The 20,128-nt window shown below is 41.3% G+C and overlaps 1 protein-coding gene across 1 annotated transcript in view; it reads right to left on the bottom strand.

The window, feature by feature from the left end:
• Window positions 1–20,128, bottom strand: part of SORL1 (sortilin related receptor 1) — a 179,201-nt gene that overhangs the window by 75,126 nt on the left and 83,947 nt on the right. The window contains exons 13-21 of the mRNA XM_021671207.2: window positions 16,235–16,413; window positions 14,533–14,719; window positions 9,841–9,969; window positions 9,245–9,330; window positions 5,804–5,976; window positions 4,596–4,727; window positions 3,132–3,223; window positions 1,721–1,967; window positions 895–1,033 (exon numbers count right to left, since the gene is read on the bottom strand). Coding sequence (XP_021526882.2) covers window positions 895–1,033; window positions 1,721–1,967; window positions 3,132–3,223; window positions 4,596–4,727; window positions 5,804–5,976; window positions 9,245–9,330; window positions 9,841–9,969; window positions 14,533–14,719; window positions 16,235–16,413 — 1,364 coding nt within the window. The remainder of the gene's footprint in view (window positions 1–894; window positions 1,034–1,720; window positions 1,968–3,131; window positions 3,224–4,595; window positions 4,728–5,803; window positions 5,977–9,244; window positions 9,331–9,840; window positions 9,970–14,532; window positions 14,720–16,234; window positions 16,414–20,128) is intronic.

Raw genomic sequence — 20,128 nt, 5'->3', positions numbered from 1 at the left:
CAGCAAACCCAGGATGCTATTTAATCCTGCTGAGATAAAGAGGGAAATTCTTAAAGGGACTATTCTTCTTGGTAATCCTCTGATCTTTCTCCTCTAGAATCAACAGTATGGCTAGGAGATAAGCAAAATTAAAAGGCAGTCATGAAATGGCGAAGGCTTTCTAGTGAATAGTCTCAGACTCCAGGACTAGCAGGTCAAAGCCTCATAGCAGTTCTTGAAGCCTAACCCAATAGATCTCTAAGACAGCCACTGTCTGCACTCATTGCAATTCTTCCCCTCCCTTTTCATCCCTTATTCTTTCAACTAATATGAATTGGGCACCTACCAAGTGTTAGACACTGGTAAAACTACCGGGGAATAAAAAAGACAGTATCTTTCTCCATGAGGTTTAGAGTTTCATGGTGGGAAAAATTAAAACAACACCTAACTACACAATGCCAATCCAACAGAGGTAGGTACGGTCAGTGAGCAATAGGTCATCTGGGCAACCAGAGAACAAGCAAGAGGCTCTGTCGGGAAGCGACAACTATCTGAGCACCCAGCACAGAGTCTCTTCCTGTAAGTGTGCCAAACAGGGATTAAGCACACGCTGGGACTCTCCCAGCTGCAACAGAAGCCACGTCACCAATCAGTCAGGGGCCAAGGGCAGGAGGAGGGTATAATTACCCACCAAGCACCAACACTCTAGGCAGGCAAAAACATGCTGTCTTCCAGCTGTTTGTGTATCATTAGAAAAGAAATTAAGATGTCATTAGGAAGAAATTAAATAATGTGCATGTTGTCGTGACAACAAAGATGCAGGCTGCCAGCTCCTACTCTGAGCAGAGATTGGCCACATGCAGCCCCTTTCTGAAGATCAACTCTGCAAAGACAAAAGACAAGACTCTGCCTTACCGGTGTTCTTCCCCTTGTAGAAAATCTTCATGTCCATGAGCCCCGTAAGCTGGTTTGCCAGAATCTCCATCTGGGACCCACTGTACTTGGAAGCTCGAAATATGCTGAGCTGGGACCAGTCGTCCCAGTAGATTTCATTCTAAAAAGAAAACCTTTGCCCATTAGTCCAGCTCTTTAGTTCTTTATTCTGGTCCCTCTCTAAGGGTAAGAGCTCCCCCATGCAGGAGACAACTAATATTTATTGCCTGAATGACCAGCCTGATCAAGATTCTACTTAAATGCACGACACAGCAATTTTATCCAAACCTCACCATATATCCCCACAGAAAGAACTGCCCAAAAGAAACTACCTAATAAGCATTCAAGTTTATCACATAAGCCCAAGCCCCTCAGTTTGAAATCTGCTTCCCAGAGTTGGGAAGAACCATGTTGCTCTCCAGAGTTGAAAAATAACTGCAAGGCACCGTAGGTGGTGCAGAGCTCACCGGAAGTCATCAAGGAATAAAGTGAGCAAAGCTCACAAGAAATGAAGACGCCACTCCAAAATGAGGTCACTGACCCTGAAGGGCAAACTTGGAATGTTCATGGGAAGAGCCTTCACCTTCAACCTTTTGAAATGTGAACAGCAGGGGAGCTGGGACTCCCGGCGCCTCTGCCTGGCATCCCTCCATAGGACTGAAAACAAGTTATCTCAAATTTGGAAAAAAGGCAACCTTTAAGGAGTTAAACAGCTTCTCCACAAAGCCCAGGGACAGCAGGCTCCTGACCACATGTGTTCCTCACCTGCTCTAGCAGACTGTCCAATGGCAGCAACAAACAGACTCACCTTAAAAACAGCAATGGCATAGGGGTGCGGGAGGTTGTCCAGGATGACGGAGCGCTGCTGGCCACTGAACGTGATCCGCTCTATGCAGTCCAGGTAGGCATCCGTCCAGTAAATCCACTGGCCGTCCACAGCGATGCCGTTGGGCCACTTCACATCCTCTGACACGAGGCGATAGGCAGCGGAACCATCCATATTGCTCCGATAAATCCCAGGCTTCAGGTCTCCCCAGTCCGTCCAGAACATCACCCTGACAAAAATGAGGACAGAACACACATCTCATAAATACTAGAGAAATGGGAGCTCAAATACTACTCCAAAAAAGATCAGAAACCCCCCTCGAATGATCCGGCTGGTTATTTCAGCATTATTATATCAATATGTAATGATAATACCAGAAGCGACTTAAATTCCTTGACCTGGAAATTCGTTTACTAGAATTTATCTATAGATAAAATCAAATTATGCAAAAATAATATACAAAGAAATGTATATGTATGTCTATTAAACTAAATGTTCATCAGCAGAGGAAGTTGATGCATTATGGTACCTATGATAGAATACTGTGAAATCTAAAAATCTACATGGGCTCATACAAAACTATCTTTAGTACATAGTAAGTTTGTTTTAAAAGGTACAGAATAATAACTGTACTATGATTCTATTTGGTGTGTATGTGTGTGTGTTTTGAAGATAATACTTGTATATAAGTAAAAGCAATCATTAAAGATACACAAGATATTATTAACAATGATTACCACTAGAAAGTGTGAGGGTAAAGGGTTAAGAATGAAAAGGAAGGAAGCAAATTTTTTCATAAACTTCTGTTCTAAATGTTGTCCACCAAATACACACATCACTCTTAGAATTTTCTTTGAAAAAATGGTGCCTATTCTGTATCATAAATGCTATGAGAGAGGAGAAACCAGACAGTCAAATCCAGAATTTCCCTCTTACTTATGTTTCCTTCAGTTAATGAGTTAATAAAAAGCACCTTTGCCTTCCCCAAGTGCACACTGATTATGAGTAAGAAAACCTACACATGCTGGGAACAAAGGGGAAAGATAGAATGAATTAAATATTTGTACCATGAGAAACTCAAGAGAAAGTCCTAGCAATATCCAAGCAGGCCTGGCTATGTCTACATAGGATCTCTTTTAATATCACTTTTCTAGAGAAATGACCCATAGATGCAAGATGTCTGGATGCTAAGGAGATTCTGACACTGGCTAACAAAAAAAGAAAGGAGTTACCTGACCATGATGACTATGCTGTGGTCTCAAACATCTCAATTAATAGATCATTTCAACCGCCACCATGAGAAACAGTTTTTGTCCCACAGTCTGTGTTTCTATGAGAATCTATTGTTGTAGCAGTGGATCCAAGACTTATTTCCTTTGAGGGTAACACTTACCCCTCTTGGGGCACGAGGACCAGGGCCCTGGGACGATCGAGCACAGAGGAATTGACGATTGTGAGTCGGAAGTCGCCATCTGGATTAGCTACCTGATAAAAACAGGGGGAAAGAGGCTGAAATGGATCTGAGCTCCTTAAAGATCCCCATTGCCAAAGGTGGCTACTCGGCTTCTGCCTACAGACATGCCCCCTCCATGCCTGTCTGTTTCCCTGACCAGACGCATCTGGGAAACCTGCCCCAACTTCTAATCACAATGCGCTGTTCCCGCCTCTGACTCTCGGGACAATTTTCCAGTGGTGCCAGTTCACTTCTATCAGCATCCCCATGGGGTGGACATAAGATCATCCTCTCCTCAGCCAGGGCTCAGCTCAGACATCACCCTCAAGATGCCTACACTGTCTGCCTATTCTAATATTGGCCCACTCTCCAAAAGCGCAATCACACTGCCCTGTTTCAGAGTCTTTGCAGCATGTATCACCAACAGAACTGATTTCTTTATTATTTTGCTTCCTCCACTAAAATCTACGCTCTATTGGAACAGGAACTGGTGTGTCTTGCCCACTGCTGTATCATCAGAACCTAAACCACATGTATCATCCAGAGAACCCTTGTCAAAGGCTGAGTGAATAAATGAATCTCCATCTAATGCATGAAGCAACTTAAGTTCAGAAAGCATAAGTACCTTGCCCCATGTCACTGAGCTAGTGAAGTCCAGCCTATACCAAGGTCTATGTCTCAAGTCTGTGTCCTTTGTCTTGCAACTCCTCTTAGCTCTCTGTGTCTTCCTGCTTCTAGTGTACTTCCCACTTAACCCACATGCCATCTCTCCATGCAGAGTCAGGACAAAGAGGTGCTGCGGCAGTGAGCTGAGCATAGTACATTCCTCCAGACAATGATTTGGCAGTTTAGAGGTCATTATCCTCATGTTGCCTTGGGTATATAAGGCGGGACAGGTTACTAGGTAGCTAAGTTGCAGAGAAATGGGGATTAGTAACAATGATGATGATGATGATATTGTCACTATCACTCTAATTGACTACAATTATACTAAACTATTATAATATAATATAATATAATATAATAGCATTATAATAATACCATATTAGGTTGATGCAAAAGTAATTGTGGTTTTTGCCATCATGTTTAATAATAAAAGTAGTAAAATAAAACAAAATAAGATATACATAAAATTAAATAAGTATATATATATATACACAAAATAAAAATAATATTACCACTTATTGTTATTAGCTAAGCTTCTGCTAGCTAAAAGATCAATTCCCAGGTACTTATCCCCTTTTCTCTCCTCTCCAGAGGCTCGGCTGGTCCATTCTCTGGAAACTCGCAGGAAATTTCCAGAGTAATGTGACACACTGGGCCCTGCCTCTGTGTCAAATCTGGCTCAAAGCCCAGGTGCCCCACCTGCTCCCTTAATTAAGAACAGCATGAAAATACACATACCTCAATCTTTTTGAAGCCTGCATCTACCCAGTAAAGCAGCTGGCTGAGGGGTTCAAAAGCCAAAGCTTCTACTGTCTCCAGGCCAGAATTGATGATCACCTCTTGCCCTGTGCTTCCATTCAAACAGAGGCGCTGAAGAGAGAAAAGTAATAATAAATGCTAGGAACTGTTCAAATGATCCCCTGCCAAGTCAGTCCCATGGAGGGTAACCCTTTATTCAACTGGCAGTACTGGCAAGGGATGAGATGGTTTATGTTAGTAAATTTTCCAGATACATGAAGCCAGGTTTAATGAAAGCATTTCTAAAATGTTCTACATTTTTGTTTTTCAAGCAGAATAAAGAGAATTTAATCATGTATATTACTCTGCATTATCATTATGAACACTGGTTACTAAATTATGTGGTATCACAATAATAAAGTCAGAGATTATTGAGATGTATGAGTCTGTATGCTTTTAAAATAAGGGAAAAATCAGACTGCTGTTATATTTAAGTCCTTGTGTCTGCTTTCATCTTCCTTCCCTGTGAGGCTCTTAGCCATCAAGTGCTATTGTTGGACAGCTCCATTCAGTATCACCGCCATCCCTCACCCCAAGCCCCTCAAATACCCAGGCTCTGTAAAATTTCTGTTGAGTTGGGAATCTAGATAAAAATGTGTTGGAATTGCTTTTCTAAAAGGATTAAGTAGGCAATGAATAAAGATCAAATAGCTCTTCTTTAAATGCATGGCTTTGAGTGTATAGCTATCTACCTGGCCTGTCCAGGGGTCTTTAATGCTTCCTACCTGGTTCTTACCCGTGTTCAGAACAACTGAAGTGGATAATTCTGTGAGCTATGGGTAAGTCAAGCGTTACTGTATCATGGCTTGGGAAGAAAGATGCTCAAGAGGCAGTTGGCACTATAGGGGACAACTAATCATCCTACATTACTAGTCCCAACGCCTTCCCACTAGGAAAAGCAAGACCTCACTTACAAGCAGGTTTGCGGATTTCAGGCTTTCTTTATTCTTCCTTTATGAACAGACGAGGACAGAGAAAGAAAAATACTAACACAGAAGACTGGAAAGTTTCACCTATTTGTTGATCCTGGGATGAGTAACACTTAGAAACCTCTAACTGCCCATTTCCATAGGCCATTCTGCTGAAACTTATCAGGACTGGGCAGTCACAATGCACAGCCACTAGGGTGAGGCCAAGCGCTGACTCACCTGGATGATGTCCAAGGCCAGGTCAGACCAATATAAACAGTTGTGCTCATAGTCAAAGTCCAGGGCCACTGCTGCCCGTAGCCCAGTGAGAGGCAGTTGCTCAGTGGCTCCCGAGGCCAGGTCATAGCGGTAGATGGATTTCCGCACAGCATACAGGATGAACTCGTTCTCCTCTGCCAGACACATAAGACATGTGGGAGGTTGGACCCAGGGGATGCAGAAGAGGTCCTAGCATGTCTGCCCTATTTGTTTCTCACATGCAAACCTCAAATCCATTGGCATGTGGTGTGGATCAAGTTGAAGGAGCACAGAAATCAAGACTCAAGAGGTGTGTAATGGGATCACATTTCTGCCTCAGGCAAGTTACATAAACTCCAATGAATCTGTTTCTTCGCCTGCAAGTGTTTTACTTGTTACATTTTTCTTTAATCTAAATCTCCCAATAAGCATGCTTCAACAGCCATACTTCTGAGCTAAGCCTAAAAGTCTTCAAGTCACACTTGCCAACCTAATTAGACCAATTGCCCTGTTCTCTCTCCTCACATGACTAGATCACCGCAGCACCATAATCTTGTTGACGAGAGACGATTAGTCACTGAAGCCTTGTAACTAAGCTCTCTAATCAATTTGCTCACTTATTCATATTGTTCACACCATATGGCAATTGTATTAACCTCTTAGATCTTCAAAAATATTAATAATGCCTTCGTTATTGGCTGTTTACAAAATGTACCACAACATAATCATCACAAAAATTTTTTCTACTCCACAAATACAAACTGTGTACATATTGTATACCATGTGCTTACTACCTATCTGGCATTATTTAAGCCTCATAACAACTGCCTGATGGCAGGACTATTGCTAACCAAATTTTACAAATGAGAAAACTGAGACCAGAGAGCTTAAGTAACTCACCCAAGGTCACACAACTGGCAAGTGGCAGAACCGAGATCTGAACCCAGGCACCATGGATCCAGAGTCTATGCTTTAGCCACTATACTGTGCTGCTCTTATGATATAGATACTAGTGTGGATGATTTTTCAGATGTAGAAATGACGGTTCTGAGTGCTGAAGATACTTACTTAATGTCAGACAACTGGAAATAGGAAGACCCAGTACCTTCTCTTTTCCACTTAGGGAACAGCCTGGAAAACATTCAGATTTTTCCCCAAGAGTGGACACAAGCAGCACATCAGCAGCTGTATCTAAAGCATGCATCTTGGACCAAGTGTGTTGTATATGGGACCAAGATGCAAATCTGAATTCATTTGCTGCATGCCTGGGTTAGCCCACCTCCTGATTCCATACACTCAGTGAGTTAACATGTACCAGTCACCTTCTTTATAAAGGTTTCAATATAGATAATGCATCAAAAAATAAATCTACCTACAATTTTTAATAAGGTAAGTTTTCCCTCCTTTTCTTTGGTTCCAGGTCACTTTAGAAGTATCTATGCTACCATCACATGGTAACTTACCTCCCCTTTTGGTTGTCAAGAAAACCTTCCTGCTGTCATTCCCAGGGAGGGGGCCAGCTAAGGTACAGGGGACATGAAAGCTACATTCGCAGCAGCAAGCCTTTTGCCCCACATCTCTCTCCAGCATCTATAAACCTCATTCTGTCACTTTGGGTTCTTTTTTCCTCTAAGAAACTAATACTTGTACAGCAGAGCCTGAATCCAGAAATACTTGCTTTAGGATTATGCTCAGAGCAGCATGTGGCATTCCAGTGGGCAATGCTTAACCTAGAAACAGAATGGCATTCTTGGCTGGTCCTGGCCATACAGGAGCACAGCCTAGGAATGTGTGTTTTCATAGTAATTGTAAAAGGAAGAAAAATTCTTTCATTTAAAAAATGCTTCCAGATGCCCAGATTACATCATCTTTGCAAAGATGTTATGGCTCCCATTAGTCCTATGAAAGCATCTTTTTCTTTCCTGGTACATCCCTGCCTCCTATTCCATGCCTTTTTTTTTTTTCTCTTTTACATAGGAGGTTGCCTATAATGGAATGAGATTTTTCCACTTCATTCCCTGTTCTATCTTCTCCTAGTAGAAGAGAAAATAGCTTTCCTGCCAGTTTAAATGGCTTTAAACAAACTGCTTTGTCCTTTGCTGAATTATCTTCAGAAATATTTATTACAAAATATGCACTCCGGCCCCTTAAGAGCAATCACTCAAACCCTACTAACCCATGTCCTCATCAATAACAGCTCTTGTGAGGGAAATATTTGAATATTATCTGCTCATTTGTTGGAATTTGCTGAAGTGGTGATTCTTTTTAAGTCTCCATAGTGAGGTATGTTAATTACTCTGGTAATGATGAAAGATTAAATTAAGGGACTAACGAGCTTAGCATGAAAAACACCAGGGCAAGCTGGCAGCAATGAGCAAATGAGAGGGCTGCCCTGCCCTGCCTACAGAGACCACATGCTTCTTTCATGATTCATTCAGCCCTTATGACCATCCACATAGACACCACCACCCACCGCAGATGGACGTCAACTCAACTCCAGCCATTTGCCTTCACCAAGAGGTGTGGGCAGGAAAGAGAGCACAGAGGGAATAAAGAAGCTTTAAATGAACAAGAACTAGAAACAGAGTGAAGACAAACAAGCAGCTAAGAGGTTATTTTTCAAAGTATCATAATTTCACGTCTATATTGTAAAGACCCAATGTTACATCACCACTAAACCTAGCAGAAATGTGTTTTAGAACACACTATACCTTTACCGCATGTGTAATCACTCCAGAGAAGCTTTTCTTCATTAGCATGCATAATGATTATCTAAAATAGCGAGAATGACATTTATTTGCCATTTGGGCAATGTCCTATGAAGAGCATGAGGCTTAGAGTCTGAATTTCAACTTTGTCACTTACTAGATGTGTGACCTTAAGTAAGCCATTTAACCTCCTCTGAACATGCTTCAGTAAAGAAAAAACAAAGCTGATAATATCTGCTTCCCTGAGTTGTTAAAAGGATTAAACTGGCAACACATGAAAAAGTACACTGAAATCTATAAAATTCCATTAAAATTTTAGTTATAGTTATTTTTATTATAAAGTTAAGATAGATCACTTAGCTACTTCCTAAGGAGTCACACACCCCTTTACACTCAACTTTGACAAAGAGATTAAGGAACACACAAAAGCCTGTGGGCACCTTTCTACACCAATGGATGCTGAATAAATATTACTCAATTGACAAAGGAATTTCCCTCAAAGAAACTGAGCTGACACAAAATACTTTCCATTCCTAAAAAAGGGTATAGCAATGTATACATTCAGTGTAGATACCAACTTTAGGGAAAAAAGGAAACCCTGTGATGCTTGTGATGCCATTGTTTTTCCCCCACCCCATTAGCGGAGCCACAAGTCTGGACCTTGGTGAGATCGTGATACTGCTTCAACAATGTCTCAAGAAATCATCCCTCTTACCTGCCAGCGGACAGGGGACCAGTTCTCCTTCCAGTCGTGCTTCAACATCTCCTCCACTACAAGTGTCCCCAGAAATCTTCCGGTAGCTGTCACCCCACCCCAAGAGCAAGAGGTCAGAAATATTGAATAATAGTCACGAAGGCACCCCGGGTGGGAATGTATTTACTACCCACAGTCAATAGAGTCCATCCATTCATTTCCCTTTAGAACTAGAAAGAAGATGTTCAGTAGTGCCGAGTCAGTTCTGCTTATAATTAGAATAGGCAGGCCCAGACAATTTAGGGCACTGTCCCGGCCAAGATTTTTAACTATATCTCTTGAACACAAAGAAACGCGAAAGATGTTTCTTTGCTGAAGTTGATGACTTAAGATATTCCTAGAGTTTCAGGGATGTTCACAGACTGGCAATGTTTTTCTCACTGGAGGTAGGAGAATTTACAAATACCATAATTTAAAATGTTGCCCAAACTACTTGCAGGCTGTTAACTTGGAATTCTAGAATTCAGAGTATAGAGGAATCCAGATGGTTCTCTATGCTTTCTTGCTCCACGTGCAGACCCCTATGAACCTTACAGAGCAACCTCTGTGATACATACCCTCTCGTTCTCCTGTAAGTAGAACCCACAGGGCAAGGCACAGGAGGGGAGTATGACTTTCCAGAAAATTCCGGATCTGGAACACAAACCTCTAATGACAAATCTTCACTCATCTTGAAACCGAAGTCACTAAAAAGGCAATTGGGGTTTGTTAAGGCCACTGCTTTATACATTTCAGGTATTCCAGCACAAATTATGTTGACTTTACCTTACTACCTTTCACTTTTATTGGAAGTTATTTAACATGTCCCTTTAAAGAATGTTTACTTTTTATATAAAATACATCTTCAAAAGAAAATTAATATCAGATTTCCACAGTTGGAAAAGCACAATCATATGCCATAAATAGACAAAAAAATACAAATCATCATGCCAAATCAAAATAACATTAAATTTTTGCCAGATCCATTTCCCTACTCTAAGACTCTAGACTTGCCCTCTCTGTTAAAAGGGATTAGGCAAATGTTACAGAATTACTAGCACCCCATGAGACTTTCTTCTTGATAGAATCCACAGAAGTAAAACAGAAATTTTAAAAGAATAGCCTTTTAAAAAAATTATTTGGGGCCGGGCATGGTGGCTTATGCCTGTAACCCCAACACTTTGGGAGTTGAAGGCAGACAAATTGTTTAAGCCCAGGAGTTCAAGACCAACCTGAACAACATAGTAAGACTCCATCTCTACAGAATAAATAAATAAATAAATAAAATATCCGGGCATGGTGCTGCACACCTGTGGTCCCAGTCACTTGTAGGGCTGAGGTGGAAAAATCATTTGAGCCCAGGAGGTCAAGGCTACAGTGAGCTGTGACCACACCACTGCACTCAAGCCTGGGCAACACAGCAACAACCTGTCTCAGAAAAAAAAAAAAAAAAAAGATTTTGTTTTGACTAAGGGTTCAATGTTATTTAAGACTATGCCCACGTACTACTTAAATCATCCTGTACTTTGAGACACAGTAGTTAGGTTCATGAGACCTCCTGTGATCTGGAGTCACATCTGCCAAACCTCTCAGCTCGATGGGCAGCATCCTGGAGTAGGAAGCAAGAGGCCTCGGTTGAAGATGACTCTAAAACGAGGTGACTGTACTATGAATGTTCCAAGGCCCTGCCCAAGCTGTAAAGTCTATAATTCAATGGATTATAGAATATATTCAAAGAATTATAGAACAGAATATATATTCCATGTTCATGTGCTCTACCAGAATGCATTCATTTGCTCTCCTCAATTCAACAAATATTTAGGCCTGGCATGGTGGCTCACACCTGTAATCCCAGAACTCTGGGAGGCCGAGGCGGGTGGATCACTTGAGGTCAGGAGGTCCAGACCAGCCTGGGCAACGTGGCAAAACCCTGTCTCTACTAAAAATACAAAAATTAGCTGGGCATGGTGATGCGCACCTGTAGTCCCAGCTACTCTGGAGGCTAAGGCAAGAGAATGGCTTGAACCTGGGAGGTGGCAGTCGCAGTGAGCCAAGATTGCACCACTGCACTCCAGCCTAGGTGACAGAGTGAGACTCTGTCTCAAAAAAACAAAAAGAAAAACCCCAAATATTTATTAAACATTTCTTACTTGAAAAGTATTAACAGATACAGAGCAGAGTTGTGTGTGCATTATACCATAATCCACATTTAATAATTTGTAAAGCATTGTTCAAAAGGCAGCAGTTTTGTCACTGTATCAAACATGCCTCTTTCATTACCTCAGTTCATTATTAATGAATGGCCACTTTGCATCTTTTTAGGAACCAGATGAAGCATTAACTAATTACCTATTTGTCTCCAATAGCAAAGCAGTCTTCCCGGGCAGCTTTCTTTGACTGTAGGTCATGACCTAGTTAACTGTGAAGGACTTGGGAATTCCAAGACCAGATTCTTCCCCTCCCAAAAAAAGAATAAAATATTGCAAAATGCCCCATCATACATTTGAAAGTAAATGTTGTTGCATAAAATTTGTGTTTTCGTTATATGTATGTATGTATCTACATATGTATACATATGTAGATACAGGGTCATAATAGAAAATGTATTACTTTCTAGGGGTTGCAGTCAAGAATTTGAAAGCTGTATGACTTGGCAATGTCAAGAAACATATGGATATAAAAGAATCTACCACTGAAATCAGGAAACATGGGCCAGTAGCTGGGCTTCCCAGTGTGGTCTGAAAGAACCATCAGAAATAACCTGGTGTTCAAATACAGTTGTCAACCAGTACTTGAACTAATGAAAAAATACGATAAGCTTGCTCGTTCTCATCTCATCTGATATCCATCTTGGGACCATTTTCCTTCTCACTGCCATAGTCTAATGCCATCAAACATTTCCAAGAGTCATGCAGTTGGGCTGGCTGCCTTCCAGCCGCTACAGCAAACAGAAAAACAACGGGGGTGGAGCGGGGAGTGGCTAACATCCATATACCCCTTACCATTTCATAGGGTCATTACCCCATGATCTCATTTGGCCTGCAACCCAACTCCATGAGGGGCAGAGCAGGCAGTTTGACTGGTCTATAATAAAAAGACTCCACATATAAGCAAGGGTGAGAATCCAGCAAGTTAGAACCTTGCTAGAGTAAGGCAGATGGGTTGGGCATGGTAGACTAGCAGAAGCCAGGCCAGTTTACCCAGGAGGGCTCACCAAGCTCCATTTCTTTTTTCTTTCTTTGCTTTTTTTTTTTTTTTTTGGTGGATTTTTTTTTGTTGGGGGTTGGGGGAATGCGGGACAAGAGAGAAGATTCAATGTTATTTTTTTAAGCCTAAATGTCATAAAGAAAAAACACGAAGATTTGTTAGAATTTCTTACCTTTTTTTTATTTTTTAATTTTTTTTATTTTTTTTATTCTTACCTTTTTTTAATTCAGTCTTAATTTTATTTTGAAGTACTTACTGGGGATAGGAAAAGGGGAGAGAGAGGGCACTATGATTTCTCAGGGATTAGGACTTCTCCAGTCTCAAGCCAGTCTGGGAAGGACTACCTGAGGCCAACAAAGCTCTCAGATTCGATTAGACTATAATGCAGAGGTGTCTAAGAAAGAGGAGAAGGCAAACAGCATGGAACTGACGTCACTGGGAACATTATCCATCTCTGTGCTTTTGCTGTTAAAGAGTCTGTGTCATTACCTTGGGAGCACACACCTTTCTAAGGAAAAGACTGTCTTCTATGTTCTAAGCCTTGCTGCTCAACTGATGGATGTGCAGATAAGCAGCATCCACATCTCCTGGGAGCTTGATGGAAATGCAAACCCCTAGACCTCCTGAGGCAGAATTTGCATGTGACAAAGGCAGAATCTGCATGTGACCAAGGCAGAATCTGCATGTGATTCATATGCACCTTAAAGTTTCAGAAGCACTGGTCTAGAACAGAAATGGCCAAATCTGGTTGGCCATTTTTGTAAACAGAGATGTACTGGATCACAGCCACATTCATTCACCTACAGCTGCTTTCATTCATCCAAGGGCACTGCCATGGGCAGAGCGAGTAGTTGTAACAGATCACAGAAACCATATAGCCTACAAAGTCTACAACATTTACTATATGACCATGTTCCAACCTCTGGTTTAGAACACGTCAGAGGTTTCTGGCTTTAGTCAAGACAACTACAGCTGCCCAAAGCAAAATCTAGTTCCTCGGTGTCTCAGCAACCACTGAAATATGAGTTGTGTATTTATATTAAATACCCATGGCTCTCTTAGTGCTCCTGACTAAACTACAATTTCATGCTGAATTATAAACTACAGTGACTGTCCAAGAGTGCTGAGATCCTGAATACTCTGCCCCTAGAATCCTCTTCCTACAGCTAAGCTCTGTTCTGATCATTAACTCTCCTCAAAAGCCCCTAAAGGCCTCCTCCTGATTATAGGATAAGGTTCACCCCCTCTAAGGTCTCTCTACCCTACTGTACTCTGTCTTTCCAGTCTTATCTCCAATCATCATCCCCAAGTCATACACCCAACGAGGCATCCCAACTCAACTGCCAACCACACCCTGCTGCCTCCACACCTGCCTGTTGCAGCTACATGATCTCAAAACACTGCTGTCTCCAAATCTAGATGCTCCTTAGAGTCCAGCTCAAACAGTACTTCTTCTATACATTTCCTGATTCCCCAACAGCAATCCACAGCCCTCTCCTTTCTTTCAACAGTCATAATAAAAGTACCGGTTTCTCCTCTGAGGCACCTGTTCTTTTCCACCTCCTGTGTTAATTAGCTATGCACATGTCACTTCTCCTACTTTTAGCATTCACAGCAGTGCCTTGGATATTTTGCTCAAGGAACAATAAATGATGCACACACACACACACACACACACACACTAACATCCCCTCATTTCAGATAAATAAACAAATTCCCTCTAGAATAGGGTCCTAAGGAAAAGGATTAGCAACAATGAAACCTTCAGCATATTTTTGGGTTACCCTAATAGAAATAAATCCCAGAGCTATGTATTCCTGAAGAAATGGCTGCAGCTCCCCTAGACACCTCTATCACATTACCTGACTGTAAGAACTAAAGAAAACAACTTACTTACATGAAACATGCCTAGCACAGTTCCTGGCTCATAAAGGATGCTTCATAAATACTTGTTTCCTTCTATTCCTTCCTTTGCTCAGGGAAAAGGATCATGCCTAGTTTGTTCCCCCCACATTGCTGACTGAATAAAACACAACTCAGTCCCCAGTCATCAAAGAACTAACCATTCATAGTCCTCCCGGGTACAGGAGCAGTTGGACACGACCACCGGCCTGTCAAAGTCCTCTCCGTTGAAGCACGTGGCATGGGGGGTCCTCCGTTTGAAAACAGTCTTATGTCCCAGCAAACACTCATTCCCCCGCTCATCTGACGGTGACCACAGCTTGTAGTCATTCTCTGTGCAGGGAACTCCTAAGGAAAAAGGAACACAGCACGAAGCATTAGATGCAGGCCCAGGCGGGGTTTCTTGCTGTGCCTCAAGTGCCTGGCCTCAACTCCCACTTCCTGTCTATCCTGTTGCCACCCCACAAGCACACAGACCCTCCGATCGGCTTGCTTTGAGGGTGGGCAGCACCTGTGCAAATGAAAAGGATACCTGAAACACAGACATTTGCCTGGAAAAGTGGAAAAGTTGGGAAGAAGCAAGCCACCTTTAGGAACTATCCAAATTCTGAAATACTTCAGAAGAGTCAGCAGTGCCCTTCAGGAACAGTACTCGGAAGTGTTTCTCTCCTAGGGAACTAGGGAATGGCTGAATCCTTGATGAGCAACACCATTGGGGGTTAATGTTTCCTGCCTGCTTCCTGAGGCAGTGAGGGCACTTTTGGTAGTATGGCCTGAGGTCAATGGAGGGCTCACTGGCCCTACTTGAAGGTACAGGATCTCCATGGAAAGAGGCTGGAAAATGGTAAGACATCTTGCACTGTTACTCCATCTACCATGTTCATGGAAATGTAAGTAGGGTGCTTTCCACAAGCATTTCAAAGTATGCCTATTCTATGTTGGCACTTTGTGTCTCTTACATGCGCGTCTTCAGTCAGATTGGATACTACCCGAAGCTGATACACAACTTTTGATTCAATGTCATGCAAATCGGTAAACTTATTAAACTCCTACTGACTGTAAGGCTATCGGGCTTTCCAGTAGGTGGAATAAATATACACACAGGGCAAGTTCTTATTTTTAAAGGCTTTATAATTTAGTCAATGGAAGGTGAAACATACTGGGTGACAGACACAAAGTTATGAGTACACTTATGTTCTGGACTTAGAGAAGAAGAGAGATGTCTCCTGGTTGGGATATCAGCAGCAACTCCGTCAGATCCTGAGATATGAAAAGGATTTCGAGTAGCACAGGCTGAATGGGTGGAGGTGAGAAGCAACAGGGCATCCCAGGCAGAATTCAGGTCAGCCAAGGCTAGAATCAGGTTAGCCAAGGCTGAGAAGTAAGAAAGAGTAAGACAACATGGGGAAGCAGGGAAAGGATACTGAAGAGATCTGCTAGTCTGGATACACATCCTGTATGCAGACTAGCAGATCACAAGTAGATCACAGATGTCTTTGAGAGGGCCCTGCATTGTTTGGCACACTGATTTACAGAGAGTGAGGCACGTACAATTGGCACTGCTGATTTGGAAATATGTTTGTCATGCATTTATCTACATATTCAGCAGACATATATTTAAACCTCCTATATGCTAGGAACTGCATGAGGAAACTAAGATACAAAGAATAACACAAAGTCTTACTAAGAAGAATTGAGCAAACCCTCACTTACCTCCCTATGCTTTTTGCTAACTCTTACGTGCCCATCTCTCCCAATGAATCTCAAGCTCTTCTGAGTACACAGAATCTAAGCTGGTGCATTGCATGCAACAGGAGGTCAATGCATATCCATGTGAAAGTGTCCAAGGAGGCAGCAGCTTACCCAAGGCATCCGTGGCATTGACCTGGAGGATCAGCCAGCTGTGGACATTCTCCTTGTTCGAGCCAAAGATGGTGAAGACAGTGCTCTTCTCCCCAGGTTCTGTGAGAAGGCCATATACAAACACTGGCTTCTCAGAGAAGATGAATGTTTTCCAGGTCTCCCCTTCATTGGTACTGTATCTGCCCAAATACAAGGAAGAGAATCCTTGCAGTTTAAGTCTCTAAGGCAATGCTTGGTTTCCATATAACATTCACCAGGAACAGGAACCGGGGCTCCTTGGAGAAATGGCTGATCCTGGGCTAAAGCAAGGAAAGTTTAAGGAAGTGCTCAGAGATAAATGCAGTCCTCTCAAAAGAACACAGGAACCAGCATGATGGGGCTCCAACTGGCTGAATTGAGGAGAACTTAAACATATAAAAGAAAAATGATGGTAACAGTTTATACATTGAATGAAAATAGGACCTGGGTCTCTAATGACACTAAAAAACAGAGGAGCAAAGGAGGGAAATTTTTTTCTTATGTTAGAATGACACTTAATAAAGTTTGGAAACAACAATATAATAGTAATGACAGAAAAATTACTGTTTTGTAACCCCCACAGCAATAACTAAATCAGACAAGGATCATCATTGGATGCTAAAATCACTAGGTGAAAGTGTTGGGGCCAAGATGTTCAGATGGTCTGAACGTCAACCAACAAACAAATCATTCACTACAAATGAGGAAATAAAATTTTACAAAACAAAATCTCAAAATGAATGATCAGAATCACAATCTTAACTAAACATCATCAATAGCAGGACAACTTGCTATTAGGTGCCTCCTGAATAAAGTATTGAGAATAACAACACATCTTCTGTGTACTATTCTATACTACTGGACAAATCCAAAATGTGGGATATTTTACACAATAACTGCTCCAGATTCTTCAAAAAAAAAAAAATCAAGGCCACATACACCAAATAAATAAAAAATGCACATAATGTGTTATCGAATAAAAAAGACTAAAGGAGTATCATAGCCAAATGCAATGAGTAAACAAATTTGTAACGTGTAAATCCAATCCAGGGTTCAGTTCAGGACTGACTAAATCCCGAACTGGGGGGGAAAGCAGCCATAAATAATTTGAGACAACTGAGAAAATATAGTCTATAAGTCATACCGTTCATGTTAATTTTCTTAGGCACAAGAATGGCATTGTGATTATATAGGAAAATGCCCTTATTTATTGGAGATACATGTTTAAGTAGTTGTGAGGGAGCATGATGCCTGCAACCTTCTCTAAAATGATTCAGCTAAAAAATAATGGATGGATACACGGGATAGATAAATAGATCAATGACAGAAGTAGAGCAAATTGGCAAATACTAACAATTCGTGACTCTAGGTGAAGGTTTCATGGGTGTTCTTTATACGGTTCTTCCAATTTTTCTGTGGTCTTAGAAATTAAAAAGTAAAAAGTTGAAGGAAAGTATATACTGAGGAAAGTCTCCAAGACAGACTATAACAGAACAAGGAAGCAAGCCCTTGAAAAACTGAGCAGCACTTAAGTAATTGAACTGATTTTACATTATCCTTTGTATTGAAGAAGGAGAAGGAGAAGAGGGAGGGAGAGGGAAGCAGAGAAGAAAATCTGCCCGACACTTGTTTCATTACCCACTGAGCTGGTAAGATGCCTGACATGAGAAGTCACTCAATTCAAGCCTTCTTTAGAATCACAGGGCTTCAGGGCCCTTCTTAAATCCAAATTAGATGCAAAATTCTTTCTTTCACCTTTCTCATGTTTTTGAGATTTTAGTTTTACACCCTTGGGATTCTAATACTTGACATAAATCTTTTCATGATATCACTGAATACAAACACTTCATCTCGTATTGACATTATTAAAATTTATTTGGCCAGGTGTGGTGGTGGCACATGCCTGTAGTCCCAGCACTTTGGGAGGCCGAGGTATAAGGATCTTTTGAGGCCAGGAGTTTGAGACCAGCCTGACAAATATAATGAGAAAAATGTAATTTTCTACAGAAATTTTTTTTTAATTAGTCAGGTGTGGTGGTGCCCACCTGTGATCCCAGCTACTCCTCCGGAGGCTGAGGTGCGAGGACTGCTTGAGCCAAGAGTTCAAGGCTGTAGTGTGCCATGACTGCACCACTGCAGTCCGATCTGGGTGACAGAGCAAGACCCTGTCTGAAATTAAAAAAAAAAAAAAAAAGATACTGCTACAAAAAGGCTAGGGGTTAAACCAAATTGTAAGGTTACAAGGCAGAAGAATAAATGTCAATGGGAGACTAAGTAATCTTCCCCTACAAATCTCTCACAAGAGGAGAAATCTCACCTGGCATATGCTTTTGGTTTAAGAAATTTCTGAAACAGACATTTGGATAAATTAACTCATTCCATCTCTTCCTTGTAACCAGTGTGATAAGCTAAAGGTTCATATCACTTTTAAAGCAAACTGAACCAGCAGGGTCAACCAATTATCCACACATGATGGTAGCCATCTGTCCACCCAGTAGTAATGCTGAAGTCCACCTACTTATACATTGCCAGGCTAATTCTCTTTAAGAGTCCTTAAACCCAACATAATCTCAGGAAACGAATCATCTCATTTCTTGAGAGTTCCCAGAGGACTCTTGACAATAACTCATTAATTAAACTAACAAGAAGGTGCATGACCAAGCATAGCTTGTATTTGAAAATACATTGCTCATTTAGAAAACATTGCTTTTCAGAATTTTTGGGAAAAGGCTCTTGCCTTATCAAAAGCAACAGTTGAGAGAGCACGTATTTTGGACTGAATTCTGACCCCTAAAGGAGAACTTGTGTTGGTAAAAGTGACAAGAATCTTGTGAGGAAACAAAGTCATCTTTGCATTCTTAAGTCATACAAGAGGATATAGGGCACCAGCCTTCAGGAATGAGGAATTCGAACTGTTCAGATAAAAATATAGACATAATCTCAGGGTCAAAAACTCTCAAGAGGATGGGAAGGTCAGATAATACAATAATAAAACATAATATAACCATAGATACTTTAAAAGGAAGAAGTGTGGTAGATACCCAACTTAAGCCTCTAGCAGGTAGCTATGCAGAAAGGTTCCTGATGAGTTCAGGTTTCTTGTTTTATTTTGTCTGTCACCTAGGCTGAAGTGCAGTGGCACCATCTCAGCTCACCACAACTTCCACCTTCAGAATTCAAGCAATTCTCCTGCCTCAGCCTCCTGAGTAGCTGGGACTACAGGTGCGCACCACCACACCCAGCTAATTTTTGTAATTTTAGCAGATATGGGGTTTCACCATTTTGGCCAAGATAGTCTTGATCTCTCGACCTCATGATCCTCCCGCCTCAGCCTCCCAAAGTGCTGGGATTACAGGTGTAAGCCACCGTGCCTGACCAAGATCAAGTTTCTAAAAACATATTCAAGATGGGAAAATACGTCATATAACCAAAAGCAAAAAATTCACTTATTGCTAGCTAATTCTAGCTGTGATTCTCACAGCCAGTAGTCTGTTGGAATAGTAGCCAGATAAGTTCAAAATGAGTCAAGGTTTATGTTTCAAATTACCAAAATAATTGGCAGACCGCTGGGTCAGTGGATTGGCTATCTAGTAAGTTCTATAAAGAATTAGAAAGAAATAGGATCATTGTTCTGATGGCCAATAGTATACATAATAACAGATATAATCATATGTATCAATTTAAAAAACACAGAGCACTTGATATACATTCATTCATTAGTTCATTCGTTCATCCATTCATTTATGAAAACCATCACCCAGTTCTGCCTTTCTTTACTATAACTTTGAATTGAAAATACTTTGTTTTCTGGCTGGACATCTCCCCTTGGATACAACAGAGAGGCTTCAATTCAACCTGTCCATGTCTGCATTTAAT

This window comes from Aotus nancymaae, unplaced genomic scaffold (assembly GCF_030222135.1).
Source record: "Aotus nancymaae isolate 86718 unplaced genomic scaffold, 86718_ANA_hifiasm-v0.15.2.pri h1tg000012l, whole genome shotgun sequence".
NCBI classification, from domain to species: Eukaryota; Metazoa; Chordata; class Mammalia; order Primates; family Aotidae; genus Aotus; species Aotus nancymaae.
The sequence above is the reverse complement of the archived record's forward strand: the minus strand, read 5'-3'. Positions and strand labels throughout refer to the sequence as shown.